Source organism: Schistocerca gregaria, chromosome 9, assembly GCF_023897955.1.
Source record: "Schistocerca gregaria isolate iqSchGreg1 chromosome 9, iqSchGreg1.2, whole genome shotgun sequence".
In the NCBI taxonomy this organism is placed as follows: Eukaryota; Metazoa; Arthropoda; class Insecta; order Orthoptera; family Acrididae; genus Schistocerca; species Schistocerca gregaria.
The window spans coordinates 171,447,506-171,464,832 of NC_064928.1; the positions used below are offsets into that span (position 1 = coordinate 171,447,506).

General features: G+C 40.6%; 1 protein-coding gene across 1 annotated transcript in view; it reads right to left on the bottom strand.

Moving 5' to 3' along the window:
• The window catches only part of LOC126291921 (chymotrypsin-like protease CTRL-1), a 145,538-nt gene that overhangs the window by 38,628 nt on the left and 89,583 nt on the right, over window positions 1-17,327 (bottom strand). Inside the window, exon 7 of the mRNA XM_049985654.1 lies at window positions 9,511-9,707. Within this exon, the coding sequence (XP_049841611.1) occupies window positions 9,511-9,707 (197 nt within the window). The remainder of the gene's footprint in view (window positions 1-9,510; window positions 9,708-17,327) is intronic.

Below are 17,327 nucleotides of genomic sequence, written 5' to 3' on the forward strand. Positions count from 1 at the left end.
GCACATCGTTTATAGCAGTGGACTCTCTTTCTCTCCCATTATCATTATCAGATACATTACATGCCAAAAGTGCAATGCATCAACATCGATGCCATATCTCACCTTCTAATTGGGGTGGAACCAGCATTCGATCAGGACGAGTTGCTTTGTTTCTATTTAGATACTGAGAAGCAGAATGTTGTGGATGGTTCTCACATCACTTGTGCTACGATAGTATCAGCTGTCAGTGTGGATCTTATACTTAGTCGGGTCCTCTCTTTTGTGCTGCACAGGTGGCCAGAAGCGACCCCCAGGCTGTATCTCAGATCCCTTGTGTAATTACTTCTCCCTCCAGCACTGGCTTTCCATGTCTGATGGGGTTCTATTGTTAGCTACAGAGGACACTGCTCCTCGGGTTGTGATTCCCGCTTCCTTATGCCATAATGTGCTGTGGTTTTGCATGTCTGTCATTGGGGGATCTCTTGCATCAAAGCTTTGGCCCGCCAGCATATGTATTGTCCAGGCTTAGAGGGGGACATTGCATGGCATATTGCTGGTTGCACTCACTGTGTTCAGCAACAAGTGGCCCCACAGGTATTGATCTCCCATGGCCAATGCCACAGTGCATGTGGGAGCATCTACATGTTGATTTTGGCTGGGGTCTTCCTAAATCAGTACTGGTTCATTGTAGTGGATGCCATTCCAAGCTTCCCTTTGTGGCTCGTTGGCTGTCCATGTCACGATAGCCAGTATTTCTGCCCTGTCTAATATTTCTGCAATTGAGGACTTACATATACTGGATTGGCCCCTGGTGCACTGGTCAGCTGCCAAAGAAATAGTGTATGTTGCTACCTGTGACTTGACATGTATGAGCAGCCTGTACTAGCTCACCTTTCATGTATTCTTTATTTAAAAATTTTGTAACTAAAGCTTTAACACTTGATATTTATTTTCTATGTGATATGTCAATTTCAATGTATAATTTCTGATGAAGGCACTCATAGCACTGCCAAAACCAGGTCAAAAGACTTAATTTTTACGACCAAGAACAGTAATTGCTTTAACTTTAATTTGTAAATGGTTGCTGACCATGCAGCTATGTTTAAAACTTACAGCACTGTTCTTGCTACACCTCGCTCCATGAAGGACATGGCCAAGCAGGCATGCAGCCTCAAATTCAGCACTGCAATTGTAAAATCACCCAATGTCATGGTAGCATCTCCATCTCCTCCTCCAGCTGTGCAGCAAGCCACCAAACTTTACCTCCCAGGGCGAAGTCATCTGCTACGCAACCGCCAGTCTGGAAAGGGCAGAAGGAATACTCCCGCACAGACTTTTTACATACCTCCAGGCAGCAGACATCTGAGTCTTCCTCTGCCAACTAGAAAGGCTCCAAGAAATCAAACAGAGGCAACTGGTCTTCTCCTTCACTGATTCAATGGAGTCACCACATGAGACCCTCACCCGGCCGACCTCCGAGTCGCTGGTGTGCACCGCCAGCAATTTTGTTATCCTTACCACCACAGAGCATTCCATTCCTTGCACTCCTTCTTTACCACACCATGTCTCTGTCTCTTCATGAACTAAAGTGTGTCATTATGTAATTCACACATATAGACACGCTCTCCACATTTTTAACCATCATCCTACGATGGTAAACTACATTTGTTATTAACAGTTGTGTGCACAGTGTTATCACATTTTTTCAGATAGCAAAAATCTAGCTGGATTTCATTTGCTAGTTCTTTTATTGCTTGCTACCTCCAAAATCTTGGTCTGCTATTTTGCAGAGATTTTGAGCTCCACACATTATCACCTTGCCTTCCTCCATCAGAAATGAGTGGAGGAGGCTCGGGCAATACCCTTCTCTTCTCAGAATTATGAGTGCTACAAAGCCACCTTTACTATGAGGCAGTTAGACTGTGCTCTCATTCATCCTGATCCTTCACCACAGAGACAGACAATGTTCTTATTAAAATGTTGCAGGACCTTTCCCTTGTGGGAATCAGTATGTACAGTTGCATCTGGGCAGAGGGCATGTTTCCCAGATGCTGGCATGAAGCCACTGTCATACCCATACCTAAGCCCATTAAAGGCAAACACCTTCCTTCTAGTCACCACCCCATTTCTCTCACCATCTCTATCTGCAAGGTGATGGAATGTATGACTCTGTTTGCAAAGTGATGGAATGTATGATTCATGCCCGGCTGGTATGGTGGCTTGAGTCTTGCTATTTATTAACCACTGCACAGTGTAGATTTCAAGCACATCATTCTGCAGTTGACCATCTCGTCACTTTGTCAGCCCATGTCATGAATGGTTTTCTGCAGAAATACCAGATTGTGGCTGTGTTTTCAATATGGAGAAAGCCTACAACAGCTGGTGGAGGACTGGTATCCTCCATACTTTCTACATGTGGGGCTTCCAAGGACACATGCTGTGTTTCCTTCAGGAATTTTAGAAGACAGAGTTTTCAAGGTACTTGTGGGCTCTGCCTTGTCAGACACATTTATCCATGAAAACAGTATACCACAGGGTTCCATCCCGAGCATTGTCCTATTAACCCTATTATGGCCTGTCTCCCTCTGGGCTTCTCTGGCTCCCTTTTTGTTGTCAATTTTGCCACTTATTGCAGTGCCTCCTTGATCAGCATCTTCAGCATTGTCTCAATTGTCTCTACTCGTGGAGTACCAACAATAGCTTTCACTTTTCCACTGACAAAACAGTTTATGTGAATTTCTGGCAGTGCAATTGATTTCTTCCACCGTCTTTACATCTTGAGACTGTTGCTCTTCCATTCGCTGAAACTATGAAGTTTCTGGGATTCATGCTCGATAGGAAACTTTCTTGGTCCTTCCACAAGTCTTACCTGGCTGCCCACTGTATGCGGTCCCTCAATGTCTTATGTGTCCTCAGTGGTAATTTCTGACGAGTGTATCAGACCATCCTCCTCCATTTGTACTGGTCCCTTGTCCATTTGAAACTAGACTATGGTTTTTATTTATGCATCAGCATGTGGTTCATGGCGTGGGTTCCTGTAGTCATGTCCTAGTTCATGAACCACGGGAAACGTATGAGTGGCCAAGTAAGTGGTCTCGACAGTCGGGATACCAGTTACTTTGGAATAAGGCTGGGCATCTCGGACATATTCTGAGGCTTGGTCACCTTTGTGCTCATATGGCAAAGACTACCAAATCCACCAGTTAGTCCCTCAGCCGTTAAGGGTAAAACCCAATGGGACTCGGGGCAAGTAAGGCTAGCAACCTGCTTCCCTGGTACTTTAAATATGATGCTGGCAACAATCAGAGCAAAATGCCTTGGACCTTTGGAGGTGACGGAGTCCCAGCTCTTACTGACAAACAAGGGGCTCCTAAGATACAACTTGGCAAACAAATGGTAATGAGATGGGGAGCTATTAATATCAATGGGGGCTACTCTGGGAAGAAGGTAGAGCTGGCAGAGGCTGCAAGTAAGATGGGGCTGGACGTTTTAGCTGTTAGTGACATTTGGGTAAGGGGTGAGAAAGAAGAGGAAGTGGGAGAATACAAGGTCTACCAGTCAGGAGTCAAAGCAGGAATAGAACAATGGGGTGTAGGACTTTACACCAGGAAAGAAATGGAACCCAGCGTAGTTGCAATAAGGTATGTAAACGAACGACTGATGTGGATAGATTTGACAGTGTCTAGCAAGAAAATTAGGATTGTGTCAGTATATTCACATTGTGAAGGGACAGATCAAGATAAGATGGATAGTTTTTATGAGGCACACAGTGATGTAGTTGTTAGAGTAAAGGACAAGGACAGTGTTCTGCTCATGGGTGATTTTAATGCCAGGATTGGAAATCGAACAGAAGGGTATGAAAAGGTTATGGGTAAATTTGGAGAGGATATGGAGGCCAACAGGAACGGGAAACAACTCTTGGCTTTCTGTGCCAGTATGGGCTTAGTAATCACAAACTCCTTTTTTAAACATAAGAACATTCACCAGTATACTTGGGAAGGCAGGGGAACCAGATCTGTCATTGACTATATAATAACAGATCAGGAATTCAGGAAGGCTGTGATGGACACACGTGTATTCAGGGGATACTTCGATGACACTGATCATTATTTAATCTGCAGTGAAATTGGGATTGTGAGGCAGAAAGTGCAGGAGGTCAGGTCCATATGTAGGAGGATAAGAGTGGAGAAACTTCAGGATAAGGAAAACAGGCACAAGTACGTAACAGCGGTCTCAGAAAGGTACCAGTTAGTTGAATGTAGTCAATTACAGTCATTGGAAAAGGAATGGACAAGGTACAGGGACACAGTACTAGAAGTGGCTAAAGAATGTCTTGGAACAGTAGTGTGTAAAAGTAGGATGAAGCAAACAGCTTGGAGAAATGACACAGTCAAGGCAGCCTGTAAAAGGAAAAAGAAGGCGTATCAAAAATGGCTACATACTAGAACTCAGGTAGACAGAGAAAGTTATGTTGAAGAAAGAAACAAAGCCAAACAGATAATTATAGCATCCAAGAAGAAATCTTGGGAAGACTTTGGAAACAGGTTGGAGACTATGGGTCAAGCTGCTGGAAAACCATTCTGGCGTGTAATTAGCAGTCTTCCAAAAGGAGGTAAGAAGGAAATGACAAGTATTTTGGACTGGTCAGGAAAACTGCTGGTGAATCCTGTGGATGCCTTGGGCAGATGGAGTGAATATTTTGAAGATTTGCTCAATGTAGGTGAAAATACGATCAGTAATGTTTCAGATTTCGAGGTAGAATGGGATAGGAATGATGATGGAAATAGGATCACATATGAGGAAGTGGAAAAAATGGTCAATAGATTGCAGTGCAATAAAGCAGCTGGTGTGGGTGAAATTAAGTCGGAACTCATCAAATACAGTGGAATGTCAGGTCTTAAATGGCTACACGGGATAATTGAATTGGCCTGGGAGTCAGGACAGGTTCCATCAGACTGGACAAAAGCAGTAATCACACCAATCTTTAAACATGGAAACAGAAAAGATTGTAACAACTACAGAGGTATCTCTTTAATCAGCGTTGTGGGTAAAATCTTCTCAGGTATTGTTGAAAGGAAAGTGCGAGTATTAGTTGAGGACCAATTGGATGAAAATCAGTGTGGGTTTAGGCCTCTTAGAGGTTGTCAGAAACAGATCTCTAGCTTACGGCAAATAATGGAGAAGTGTTATGAGTGGAACAGGGAATTGTATATATGCTTTATAGATCTAGAAAAGGCATAAGACCAGGTTCCTAGGAGGAAGTTATTGTCTGTTCTACGAGATTATGGAATAGGAGGCAAACTTTTGCAAGCAATTAAAGGTCTTTACATGGATAGTCAGGCAGCAGTTAGAGTTGACGGTAAATTGAGTTCATGGTTCAGAGTAGTTTCAGGGGCAAGACAAGGCTGCAACTTGTCTCCACTATTGTTTATATTATTTATGGATCATTTGTTGAAAACAAAAGACTGGCTGGTTGAGATTAAGATATGTGAACACAACATAAGCAGTCTCGCATATGCGGATGACTTAGTTGTGATGGCAGATTCGATTGAAAGTTTGCAAAGTAATATTTCAGAGCTAGATCAGAAATGTAAGGAGTATGGTATGAAGATTAGCATCTCCAAAACGAAAGTAATGTCAGTGGGAAAGAGGTATAAATGGATTGAGTGCCAAATAGGAGGAACAAAGTTAGAACAGGTGGACAGTTTCAAGTACTTAGGATGCATATTCTCACAGGATGGCAACATAGTGAAAGAACTGGAAGCGAGGTGTGGTAAAGCTAATGCAGTGAGCGCTCAGCTATGATCTACTCTCTTCTGCAAGAAGGAAGTCAGTACCAAAACTAAGTTATCTGTGCACTGTTCAATCTTTAGACCAACTTTGTTGTATGGGAGTGAAGGCTGGGTGGATTCAGGTTACCTTATCAACAAGGTTGAGGTTACAGGTATGAAAGTAGCTAGGATGATTGCAGGTACCAGTAGATGGGAGCAATGGCAGGAGGGTGTCCACAATGAGGAAATCAAAGAAAAACTGGGAATGAACTCTATAGCTGTAGCAGTCAAGGCGAATAGGCTTAGATGGTGGGGCCATGTTACACGCATGGGAGAAGCAAGGTTACCCAAGAGACTCATGGGTTCAGCAGTAGAGGGTAGGAGGAGTCGGGGCAGACCAAGGAGAAGGTACCTGGATTCGGTTAAGAATGATTTTGAAGTAATAGGTTTAACATCAGAAGGCGCACCAATGTTAGCACTGAATAGGGGATCATGGAGGAATTTTATAAGCGGGGCTATGCTGCAGACTGAACGCTGAAAGGCATAATCAGTCTTAAATGATGATGATGATAATGATCATCATCATCATCATCATCATCTGCATGTCCATCCATCTTACACTGTCTCAATACAATCCACCATTTTGGCATTCATTTGGCCACTGGCACCTTCTACATTAGCCTGGTTGAGAGTCTGTATGCAGAAGCTGGTGAATTACCTCTGTCATGCCACCATGATTTTCCCCTCATCAGACACACATGCTGTTTGTCTGCCATGCCTAGCCACCCATCCTATGCCTCCTTCTTTGATGACTCCTTTGATCACCAGTATGGACCATGTCCCTCTTCTCTGTTACCTCCTGGAGTTTGCTTTCAGCTATTGCTCCAGCGGCTTAACTTCATGCTTCCTGCCACTTCTCCAGTGGGTGTAAACCCTTCACAATCTTGGCTATGTGTGGCAGCCTGTGTTCACCTTGGACTTCATTTGATTCCTAAGGGCACTACTCTAGTCTCACTCTATTGCCACAAGTTTCTCAACCTTCACACAGAACTTCTCAATAGTACCTTTGTATATACTGGTGGCCCTCAAACTGATCGTGGTGTCAGATGTGCATTCATCATTGGCATCGATGATTTTTGGTATCGTCTTCTGAAACAGTGCTCAGTATTTACAGTGGAACTATTTTCCCTGTGTCAGGCCATGCAGTACATCCAGTGACACAGGCTTTTCAGTTGTGTCAACTGCTCAAACTCTCAGTGCCATCCAGAGCCTCTGTTTGCTGTGAACCATCCATCCCTTAGTGTAGCTGATTGAGGAAAGCTTTCACTTGCTTATTCTTTATGGAGTCACTGTGATGTTTGTGTGGATCCCTGGTCAAAATGGTTCAAATGGCTCGGATCACTATGGGACTTAACTTCTGAGGTCATCAGTCCCATAGAACTTAGAACTACTTAAACCTAACTAACCTAAGGAAATCACACACATCCATGCCCAAGACAGGATTTGAACCTGTGACCGTAGTGGTCGCACGGTTCCAGACTGTAGTGCCTAGAACCTCTCAGCCACTTCAGCCGGCGATCCCTGGTCACGTCAGTCATGGCAAATAAGTCCACTGATGTACCTTGGCCTGCTAGTTCTTCCATTCCCTTCAATGATCTCTGTTGATGTCTGACAGCAGGTGGTGCCACTTTGGCATCACAACTGTTATTCCCTTCATGGGAACAAGCTCCAGGGAATTAAACCTCTCCCAGTGGCTTTGATTACCTCCTCATGGCTCTCTTGTCACAAAGATATCATTTCAGTTAGGTCATGTACTGGGCACTGTTGTTTTAGCCATCGTCATTTGTTAAATGTTGATCTGGCATCACTTTGTGTTCATTGTCCCCAACCTTTGACAGTTTACCATTTCCTTATGGAATGCCCTTTTTTAAGCACCTACAATCTCATTTATGTTTGCCATCTGAGTTATTGGCCATTTTTGGTGAATGACGATTGCGTTTACTTTTTATCCATTTTAGCAATATGGGGAAGGACATTCAACCTTTATTTCAGGACCTCCATTGTCTCTAAGGCATATTTTATGGAGCTTTCTCCAAGTCCCTGTATTTAGCTGTCTTTCCTCCCATCAACAGGGCTTAAAGTGTAGTCATTTTTAACTCCTTTTTCACTTTGGTGTTCTACAGTTTTGACATGGGCGCATATGACCCTAGTTGTTTTTGCACCCTAAAACAAAACAAATGAACAATCATATTCAACCATTCATTTGTCAAAAGGTCTGTACCAGAAGGCTGGAAAGTTACACATGTCACATCAGTATCCAAGAATGGAAATAGGAGTAATACACTGAACTATAGACCCATATTGCTAATGATTATTTCAAAGAATTTTGGAATATATATTGTGTTCAAATATTATAAATTACCTTGATGAAAGTGATTTATTGACAAACAGCCAATATAAATTCAGGAAATGTCATACTTATGAAACACAATCAGCCATTGATACTCATGAAGTAATGAGAGCTGTCAACAGGGGATGGCAAATTAATTCCATATTTTTAGACTTCCTGAAGGCTTTTTACATTGATCCTCACAAGCAACTTCTAATCAAACTGTGTGGCTACAGAGTATTATTTCAGTAGCACAGCTGGACTTGTTATTTTGTATCAGAAAGATCATTGTTCATTGTAAAGGCCAGAAATTCATCGAGTAAAACAGCTGTAAATCTGGTGTTCACCATGGAAGTGTTATAGGCTCCTGCTGTTACTGATCTATAAAAATGATATAGGAGATAATATGAGCAACCCTCTTAAATTGTTTGCAGATGATGCTGTCACTGACTGTCTTTTAAAGTCATGCAATGATCAAAAGCAATTTAAAATGACTTAGACAAAAGTATGATGCAAAAGTGGAAATTGAAATGAAAAAAATGAAGTCATCCACATGAGCACTAAAAGGACTCCACTAAATTTCAGTTACACAATTAATCATACAAATCCTAATGCTGTTAATTCAGCTATATATTTAGGGATTACAACTACAAATAACTTAAAACTGTAGTGATCACATAGATAATGTTGTGGGGGAAAGCAAACCAAGGACTGTGACTTACTGGCAGAACACACCAGCTTCCTCTGGAATATTGCTGTGTGTTGTGGGATCTGCACCAGACAGCATTGATGGAAGATTCAAAGAAGTTCAAATTGCATTAGCAAGAAATAAGGGAGAAGTGTCTCACATACAATATGTAAACTGAGGTAGCAATAATTAAAATAAAGGCTTTTTTGCTGCACCAGGATCTTCACATGTAATTTCAATCATCAACTTTCTCCTCAGACGGTCAAAACATTTTGTTGCCACCCACTTACATAGGGAGAAATGATAATCATCATCATAAAATAAGAGAATCAGAGCTCACACGGAAAGATTTGCTTGTTCATTTTTCTCATGTGCTATTTGAGAGGAAACAGTTGAGAAACAGCTTGAAGGTGGTTCAATGAACCCTGTGCCAGGCACTTAATTGTGAATTACAGGGTAATCATGCAGCTGCAGAATGTAATTCTTTACTGTAGTCAAACAAATAAGAAAAGACCAAGAAGACAACCTAATGGGACGCAAGTCGATGATGTTAAATAATCTGGAGGAGCTACAGATTGGACATCTCAGGACCATAATGTATGGAAAAGTCTAGAATAGTGCTGTATCCAGCTGTGGCTCACGACTGTGATTTTGTTGTGTTATATACACATCTCAGTATGTACCTGGTAGTATCGCGTTCTCGTCGCACCGTCCAGCAGCACGAGTGGTGCACCTCCGAAGCCGGAGCATGCATCGCGCCCCTGCTCTCCCCCGACACACAGCTGGTCATTGGTGACAGGCAGCTTGGAACTGTAGATCTGCCGACACTGGTCCAGTGCTACGATGGGCAGCTCCAGCTGCTGCTGCCTCGCTGGTGTCCCTGCAGCACAGCCACTGTCTTTACTCTCTGATCTGGAAACACAGCACTACTTCATACAGTCTACAGGAAATCACTATAAGGTGTGGGGAATGTGGCCACAGGCCTACACTTGTAAAATGTCTCACACAGCTCTTTCGTAGGAAAAGTGAGAACTCGTTTGGCTACTGCTAAAGACTTCTGGTCATTGTACTGTGATGAATTTCCCTAATCAACTAGTTAATTAAATAAAAATAACCTGTTAATATATCTAAAAACAAAGGTTCTCTAACTTAGCAAATGAAAGCACACACACACACACACACACACACACACACACACACACACACACATCCAGCCACACATATACAGACGGATACGTCTGCTTGTGTCTGTATATGTGCGGATGGATATGTGTGTGTATGCGAGTGTATACCTGCCCCTTTTTCCCCCCAAGGTAAGTCTTTCCGCTCCCGGCATTGGAATGACTCCTTACCCTCTCCCTTAAAACCCACATCCTTTCATCTTTCCCTCTCCTTCCCTCTTTCCTGATGAAGCAACCATGCTTGAAATTTGTGTGTGTGTGTTTGTGTTTGTTATTGTTTCTATCAACATACCAACGCTTTCGTTTGGTACGTTACAGAATCTTTATTTTTAGATATATTTTTCCCAAGTGGAATGTTTCCCTCTATAACCTGTTAAATACTTGCTTTTGAGTTTAGCTTTGTATGAAATTGAAACATGGACGGTATACATCTCAGACAAGAAGAAACCAGAAGCTTTTGCAATGTAGTGCTACAGGACAATGCTGAAGAGTATGTGGGTCAATTGGATAACTAATGAGAATGTTTTGAATCATATTGAGGGCGAAAAAGAAATTATGGCACAGCTTGACTAAGAAAGTGATCAGTTAATTGGACACATCCTTAGGCATCAAAGAATCATCTAAATATCTCTGTAATAGACCCTGAAGTAAGACATGTCCAATACATCCTCCTGCTACCTCTTACTCCGGCCCAGTCAAAGCATCACCTATCCCATAAAAGTCAGGGTTACCTGTGAAACCAGTCATGTGATCTACAAGCTAAGATGTAACCACTGTGCTGCATTCTATGTGTGCGTGACTACCAACAAGCTGTCTATCAGCATGGATGGCCACCAACAAACTGTGGCCAAGAAACAGCTGGACCACCCAGTTGTTGAATAAGCTGCCCAAGACAATGCTCTTCACTTCAGTAACTACTTCACAATCTGTGCCATCTAGATCCTCCCTGCCAACACCAGCTTTTCTGGATTGCACAGGTGGGCATTCTCCCTGGAATGTATCCTACACTCCCGTAATCCTTATGTCCTCAGCCTTCGTTAGTCATTGTCCTTCACCCACCTGTTCCCTTCCCTGCTCCCACTCCAGCACTACACAGCCTTCTATTTCACCAACACACCCACTGTCTTTTTACTTCTCTGCTTTTCCATTGCCCTCTGTCTAACTTCCCAACTGCACCTATCTACCGACCCTCTCCTCACCTCATCCCTGCATGTTCCCACAAGCAGCACTTTACCATCCCCCATCCTTACCCTTCTATCCCTCCCTCTTTGCCCCAGCCTCCTCTTTACCCCCACCACCCAGATCGTTTCTCCCATCACACGCAGTCGCTTGCAGTCTGGCCTCAGCACCCAGATACAGAGGTCATGTGTGTGTGTGTGTGTGTGTGTGTGTGAGAGAGAGAGAGAGAGAGAGAGAGAGAGAGAGAGAGGGAGAGAGAGAGAGATTGTCTCCCCTAAAAGAAAGCCTTTTTAACCAAAAGTTTACCAGTTTCAGTCTTTTTGTTGTGCCTGTCTGCAACTCAACATCTCCACTATATGGTGAGTAACAGTCTATTCTTTTTATAACAATAGTCAAAATATGGTTTATAAAAGTGGAAATTTATAACGTTTGTAATAGTTTACCAGAATTTGACCAAATGAAAACTCATTATCATCTTGCAAAAGTAATGGTACAGAAAATGAATATGAATGATAAAAATCAGCAAAACAGTAAACTACCTTAATGAGTTGGTTAACATCACAAGTTATTCAGGTGCCAGCTGTGTTGGGCAAAAGTCTGTGTGAGTTTTTAATCTGAAGTAACTTGTAATAATTAGTGGGAGTCTGTATTTGTGTAAAGAACAAGGAAGACATTGATAATTAATGAAATATAAAGTATGACTCAATAGAATTAAAATTTTTATTTGGAAAGGAAAATCTTGCCATGAGGGGACTATTTATGAGATGTGTTGAACAAGTAAGGTGACTTATTATTTTTTTGAAACAATATTTATTTATTTATCATTATTCATGCTGTTCCCTTCGTAGCAATCCCTCCCCCAGATACAATACACTTATGCCAAAACTTCTTCCAATCCTTGAAGCACTTTTTGGTACAGCCTTGAGGACTTTCAGCGATGCTGTTTTTATTTCCCCAATTGTTGAAAATATTCATTCTTTCATAGGTCTCTTTTTATTTATTTATTTATTTATTTATTTGTCCCATAGATCAAACCAGTACAATGGCTTGTACAACTGATATGGGATAAGTCAATACAATATACAGTTTACAGGAGTCTAAAACAGTAAACAAGAACACAGAAGAATGATTATTTTACATTACCTACAAAATTATGTTGATACAATTTAGATTCCAAATATTCCTGGACGGTATAAAAGCAGTCTTTTTTTAAAAGAGATTTCACTGTCTGTTTGAATTTATTTATTTCTTGGATTTCTTGTATAAAAGTTGGAAGATGATTATATAACTTTATTCCCATGCACTTGAACCATCACTGTACAGTTTTGTGGAGTGGGTAAGTATTCTTAGAGAGGTTTTTGATCTTGTGTCATAATCGTGGTAATCCATATTTTTGCTAATTTTGTTGATACTTTTTTTGGTAAAGAATAATAATTCTAGTATGTATTGGCATGGGAGGGGCAAAATATTTAGTTTCTTAAATAATGGTTTACAAGTGTCTCTTTGTTTTTTGAACATAATTGTTCTGACTATCTTCTTCTGCAGTTTGAATATCTTAATTGATTCAGAATTTTGGCCCCAGAAGATGATTCCGTAACTAAGTACAGAGTGAAAGAGTGCATGGTACATTGTGGTTAGGGTACTTGTGTTAGTGACATTCCTTATTGATCTAATCATGAAGCATACTTTACTAAGTTTTGGGAACAGGAAAAAGTTACAGGAGACCAAATCTGGTCAATATGGTGGTGGAGACATGATTGTTGTGTTGTTTTTGTCCAAAAAATCTCTCATAAGCAATGATGAATGAGAAGGAGCATTGTTGTGATGCAAAGCCCATGAATTGTTTTTCTACAATTCCAGACTTTTTTGCATATTGCTTCTCACAAATGGCCATAACATCAAAGTAATACTCCTAATTGACCATATGACCTTGAGGCAAAAATTCGTGATGCACTACTCCATGGTCATTAAAAAAAACAGTGAGCAAAACTTTGACATATGATCAAACTTAGCATGCTTTTTTCAGTCTTGGCTCTCTGGGAAGCTTCCATTGGGACAATTGGGCTTTGGTTTTGATGTCATGTCCATAAAGCCATGTTTTGTTACCAGCTATGACCCCTTTGAGCAAATCAGGATTATAATTGATGTCATTCAAGAGCCCCTGAGCGATGCTCATGCGATGGTTCTTCTGATCAAAACTAAGAAGTTTTGGGACAAACGTCGCTGACACACGTCTCATGCCCAAAACATCCTAAACAATTGCAGGAGGTGATCAATATACCACCATCCTCAGCAACTTCTTTTACGGTAATTTGACAAGTTTCTTCACAGCTTAAGTGTTATCATCTGTTGTTCATATGCTGGGGCATCCACAGTGAGGTTTGTCATTGGAATCTACCTGGCCATCTTGGAAGAGCTTGTACCACTTGTAAACTTTTTTTTTTTTACTTAAGGCACACTCCCCATATACCATTGTGAATATTTCAAGTGTTTTAGAGCACATGATTCCATTTTTCACACAAAATTTGATGCAAATTCTTTGCTCCATTTTTTATAGTAATCAAAAATTGCTGAGCACACTAAAACACATCGAAACTTTCTATCTGTTAAAAATGAATGAAGTATACTGTACACTTGAAACTGTGAACATATGTTCGAGACATGTCACCTTACTTTTCGAACAGCTCCCAAATAGCAATCAGAAACCTGTCTAATGAAGTGGAGATACAAATAATGTAAGGGTTGAAGGCAACAACTCATCATAAAATATATGTAAGGAATTCAACATTGACTGCCTTATCTGTAAAAACTGAGTGGAGCAGTTCCTTCCAGAGTTCATATAATTTAGTAAAAAAAATGGTTCAAATGGCTCTGAGCACTATAGGACTCAACTGCTGTGGTCATCAGTCCCCTAGAACTTAGAACTACCTAAACCTAACTAACCTAAGGACATCACACACATCCATGCCCGAGGCAGGATTCGAACCTGCGACCGTAGCAGTCGCACGGTTCCGGACTGCGCGCCTAGAACCGTGAGACCACTGCATCCGGCTATAATATAGTATTCTAGCATTAACTCAAATAATGTATGAGTGTAATGTGTGAAAACTTGCATAACGAGTTAAAAGTTGAATATTGGTACATAATATTGTAAGCCAATTTTATTAGTTCACTGAGTAAGTTAAGAGGTAGAAACTTACAATGCGAAAAATCAAAAACAAAATGATTTGGTGGCCCTCATTTTCTGGCCAACACGATACTTGAAATTATGCTCCACTTGGATTATGTTTATAGATAAACACTTCTTGAAAATGAGTGACCAAAGCATCTGTGAGGCAAATAGTCCACCAACTTTGACCAAAATACACACACAAATCTTTAACTCGTCAGTATTATGTACTAATCATATTCACAGAAGCTTAACTGTGCAAGTGGGGATTTTACCTGAACATCCTTCAGTCACAAACTCTTCTCAGCTTCCATTAGCTTCTGTCCTTCACCTGCCTCAATCTCTTTCCTAGTCCCCAGTTTTTCCTGCAATTGTTGTCTCTCACCTACCATGATCTTGCACCAGGTTTCATCTTTCTCTCTATATTACACTTATGTTAGAAGTGTAGGTTTACATATACAAGGGTCACTTTCTAAGCCCTTATAAAAACAGTGAAAGAGATAGTTTTTTAAAACATATCATTTGGGGAAACATCAGACATTTAGACTGACATAAGCTACATATTTTGTAATATATATAACATATAAATATAGATATCGATGGTAGACATTGAAAGCCTTGTAACTCCATTTTGTTAAATTTTAAAGGAGAAGCAATTTCTTAAAAAGTAATATAAAGTGACACAGATGAAGTTGCTACATGTTTTACTGTATAGAAGCCTAGTTATTGACAGATTAGAGAAATCCATATACTTTCAAATCTCTCTTTCATAAAAATTACTTGTTATTGGAATTAAGATGTTTTCACAGACAGATGGAGTTATGAGGTTTTCATTACCTACCACTGATATACATCATAGCAAAACTCTTGAAAAGTTTTTGACCAATTTACTTCAAATTTTTATATGATACTCTAATAAACATTTGGATGGACATAGGCTATATAATAATACATATATAGTACCCTATAACAGGCAAATGTTGGTAGCAAAAGTCTCGAAATGTTCTTGATTGACGTACTTCAAACTTTTAGTTGATACTCTTGTAAACAATCAAACAGACACAGGCTATATATTTTTGTAAACAACAATGGACAGGTTTTTTATTAAAACAATCTGTGAGGGGGGAAGTGCTGTGCTATGATGTGCAATGAAAATGTATGGTTTTGGTTTCTTGAGCAGTCCGTTTAAACTATGGTAGTAGGGCATGTAAACCATGAGACAAATTGCTTCTGCAACATATATTCTTTCTCTACTATATAGCTTTAAACGAACATTGTGTTGTGACTCGCTGATCTTTCAAAGTGCCGCCGCATAGTTACTTGCGTCCTCTACATGAGGCGCTGTCTGCCACCCATGTAGCAGCACCACCACCTAAGCAGTCAGCCAGCCAGCAGTCACTAGACTTGGACTCAGTTATCATTTGACTGTTAAAGTGACACACATCTTACTCTGTTTACTTGATCTGTGACTTGCATGTATTGTGCCGCCCTTGAAATATATTTGTTCAACTTAAAGTTATAACACATTATATAAGTAATTATGTGCTGTTTTCTTTTCTTCCCTGCAGTCAGTTTTAACAGAAAACAAGACAGTAATGTTCATAGCTTATTGACTGACGATTAGACTACTACTACAGAATCAGAATCATCTGAAAGTTGGTAATCCTACACATTTGCAGATTAAAGCTATGCAAAACACTGTCATTGAAGCTACTATCCTCACAGGTCCTGCAGTAGGAGAGGTCTCTCATGCTCTCGATCCAAATGATCCGGACAGATTTACTAATTCATTTTAAGCAATTTCAGTTCTCAATCAAGGTTTCACTGACAATGGCAATAGCAATAAACAAGGCTTAAGGCCAGGCACGTGAAAGATAAGGAGGAGATGGATGGAGAGACTGGGCAGAAGGTGGTTATTACATATGTGCAATTCCCACACACACACACACACACACACACACACACACACACACACACATATATATATATATATATATATATATATATATATATATATATATATATATATATATATATATATATATATGTTGTTGTTGTTGTCTTCAGTCCTGAGACTGGTTTGATGCAGCTCTCCATGCTACTCTATCCTGTGCAAGCTGCTTCATCTCCCAGTACCTACTGCAACCTACATCCTTCTGAATCTGCTTAGTGTACTCATCTCTCGGTCTCCCTCTACGATTTTTACCCTCCACGCTGCCCTCCAATGCTAAATTTGTGATCCCTTGATGCCTCAAAACATGTCCTACCAACCGATCCCTTCTTCTAGTCAAGTTGTGCCACAAACTTCTCTTCTCCCCAATCCTATTCAATACCTCCTCATTAGTTACGTGATCTATCCACCTTATCTTCAGTATTCTTCTGTAGCACCACATTTCGAAAGCTTCTATTCTCTTCTTGTCCAAACTAGTTATCGTCCATGTTTCACTTCCATACATGGCTACACTCCAAACAAATACTTTCAGAAACGACTTCCTGATACATAAATCTATATTCGATGTTAACAAATTTCTCTTCTTCAGAAACGCTTTCCTTGCCATTGCCAGTCTACATTTTATATCCTCTCTACTTCGACCATCATCAGTTATTTTACTTCCTAAATAGCAAAACTCCTTTACTACTTTAAGTGTCTCATTTCCTAATCTAATTCCCTCAGCATCACCCGATTTAATTTGACTACATTCCATTATCCTCGTTTTGCTTTTGTTAATGTTCATCTTATATCCTCCTTTCAAGACACTGTCCATTCCGTTCAACTGCTCTTCCAAGTCCTTTGCCGTCTCTGACAGAATTACAATGTCATCGGCGAACCTCAAAGTTTTTACTTCGTCTCCATGAATTTTAATACCTACTCCAAATTTTTCTTTTGTTTCCTTTACTGCTTGCTCAATATACAGATTGAATAACATCGGGGAGAGGCTACAACCCTGTCTCACTCCTTTCCCAACCACTG